The 1,436-nt window shown below is 45.3% G+C and overlaps 1 protein-coding gene across 1 annotated transcript in view; it reads left to right on the top strand.

Annotated features, from left to right (window-relative positions):
• The window catches only part of TNIP3 (TNFAIP3 interacting protein 3), a 65,593-nt gene that overhangs the window by 40,974 nt on the left and 23,183 nt on the right, over window positions 1-1,436 (top strand). Inside the window, exon 7 of the mRNA XM_045290216.1 lies at window positions 717-836. Within this exon, the coding sequence (XP_045146151.1) occupies window positions 717-836 (120 nt within the window). The remainder of the gene's footprint in view (window positions 1-716; window positions 837-1,436) is intronic.

Below are 1,436 nucleotides of genomic sequence, written 5' to 3'. Positions count from 1 at the left end.
GCACAGCAGATTGCCAGATCTGCCTTCTACTGATATGCTGGCTGAGTTCAAATCACCAATCCCTCAATTAGCAGCCAAGCCTTGTGCCACCTGGGACCCTTATTGGATAATAAAGATGACTGTGGTTGGGCAAGAGAAGGGGATGCAGAAAGAAGACTATGCAGGAGAGAAGCGGCCTCATCTAACAAATCTCGTGTCTGCCTGGTTCCCGGATAGTCTGCGGACTCCCCTCTCATGTAACAATGGAATGGGACCGTCAGATGCCAGGCGATGATGCCAATGTCATTTGGGACCAGCAGCACCAGTGTTTTATCAAGCCAGAGTCACAGGCCCTGCCCCAGCTCTCTAGGGGATGGTGATGCTCCCTCCAGCTTGAGAGTCTGGGATTGAAGCAGAGAACTTGGAGGAAGTCTGTAGATATGTTGTTCTTTCATGATTGGGTGGTTAGGGGAGCTGGACCGACATCAAAGCCCTCCTAGACAGCAATGGAGGTGGGACAACTTAAATATCCTTATGGAGAAAAGGCAGTTTCTGACATAATGATCTAGAGGCTAGGAAATCACAAAAAAGAATTATATTCAAGCATTTGAATCAGTATTAGAAATGATGTCATTATATCTTGCTGGCGCATGTGAGACAGTGATTGTAACAACTACAGAGGAATGCATATGGTGTGGTAAATCTAGGATGCACAGCATGTTTATCTTACACCCTAGGCTCTTCAGGATGCATTGAAGATCGATTATTCTTCATCTTCGGAGGACTATTTGGGGAAGTCAGCAGTGAAGTGCAGCCAAGAGGAGATGAGAACGCAAATGGAAGTTCTCAAGCATCAGGTGAGAGGTTGAATGTTCATGATCATATGGGAAACACAGGGCCCCTCGTTCATGCTTCTTTGTGTGATTTTTTAAATTTCTTGCTGTTCAAAGCATGTCAAAGGTTATGGCATTTATTTCCATTTGAATGATCTGATTTTCAAGCAAGTATAGCTGCCACATTATACTAAAGAGGTGATTGAGGCTCACATGGATTAAATAGCTTGCCTCAGATCGCCCAGTATAAAGAAGGGGCTACAATGAGAATATTGGTGAGATTCTATTAGCGTGCCAAACCAAACCAAACCAAACAAGCCAACAAGTCAATTCTGATTCATAGAGGCCCCATAGGACAGACATGTACAGCCTGTGTGGGTTTCTGAGGCATTAAAACACTGACGGAGTCTAAAGCTTCACTTTTCTCTCTAGGAGAGATGGTGGTTTCAAAATGCTGACCTGGCGGTTGCATAACCCACTGTGCCCCGGGGTTTGTGTGTGTGTGTGGGGGGGTATTATTACTCACTCACTCTCACTGCCATCCAGTTGATGCCGACTCCTAGCGACCACGTGGGACAGAATAGAACTGCCCCTGTGAGTTTCTGACACTATAACTTTTTTTTT

This window comes from Echinops telfairi, unplaced genomic scaffold (assembly GCF_000313985.2).
Source record: "Echinops telfairi isolate 266 unplaced genomic scaffold, ASM31398v2 ScPeMD7_33;HRSCAF=127, whole genome shotgun sequence".
Classification (NCBI taxonomy): Eukaryota; Metazoa; Chordata; class Mammalia; order Afrosoricida; family Tenrecidae; genus Echinops; species Echinops telfairi.
Note: the sequence above shows the minus strand (reverse complement) of the source record. Positions and strands in the feature narration are given on the sequence as shown.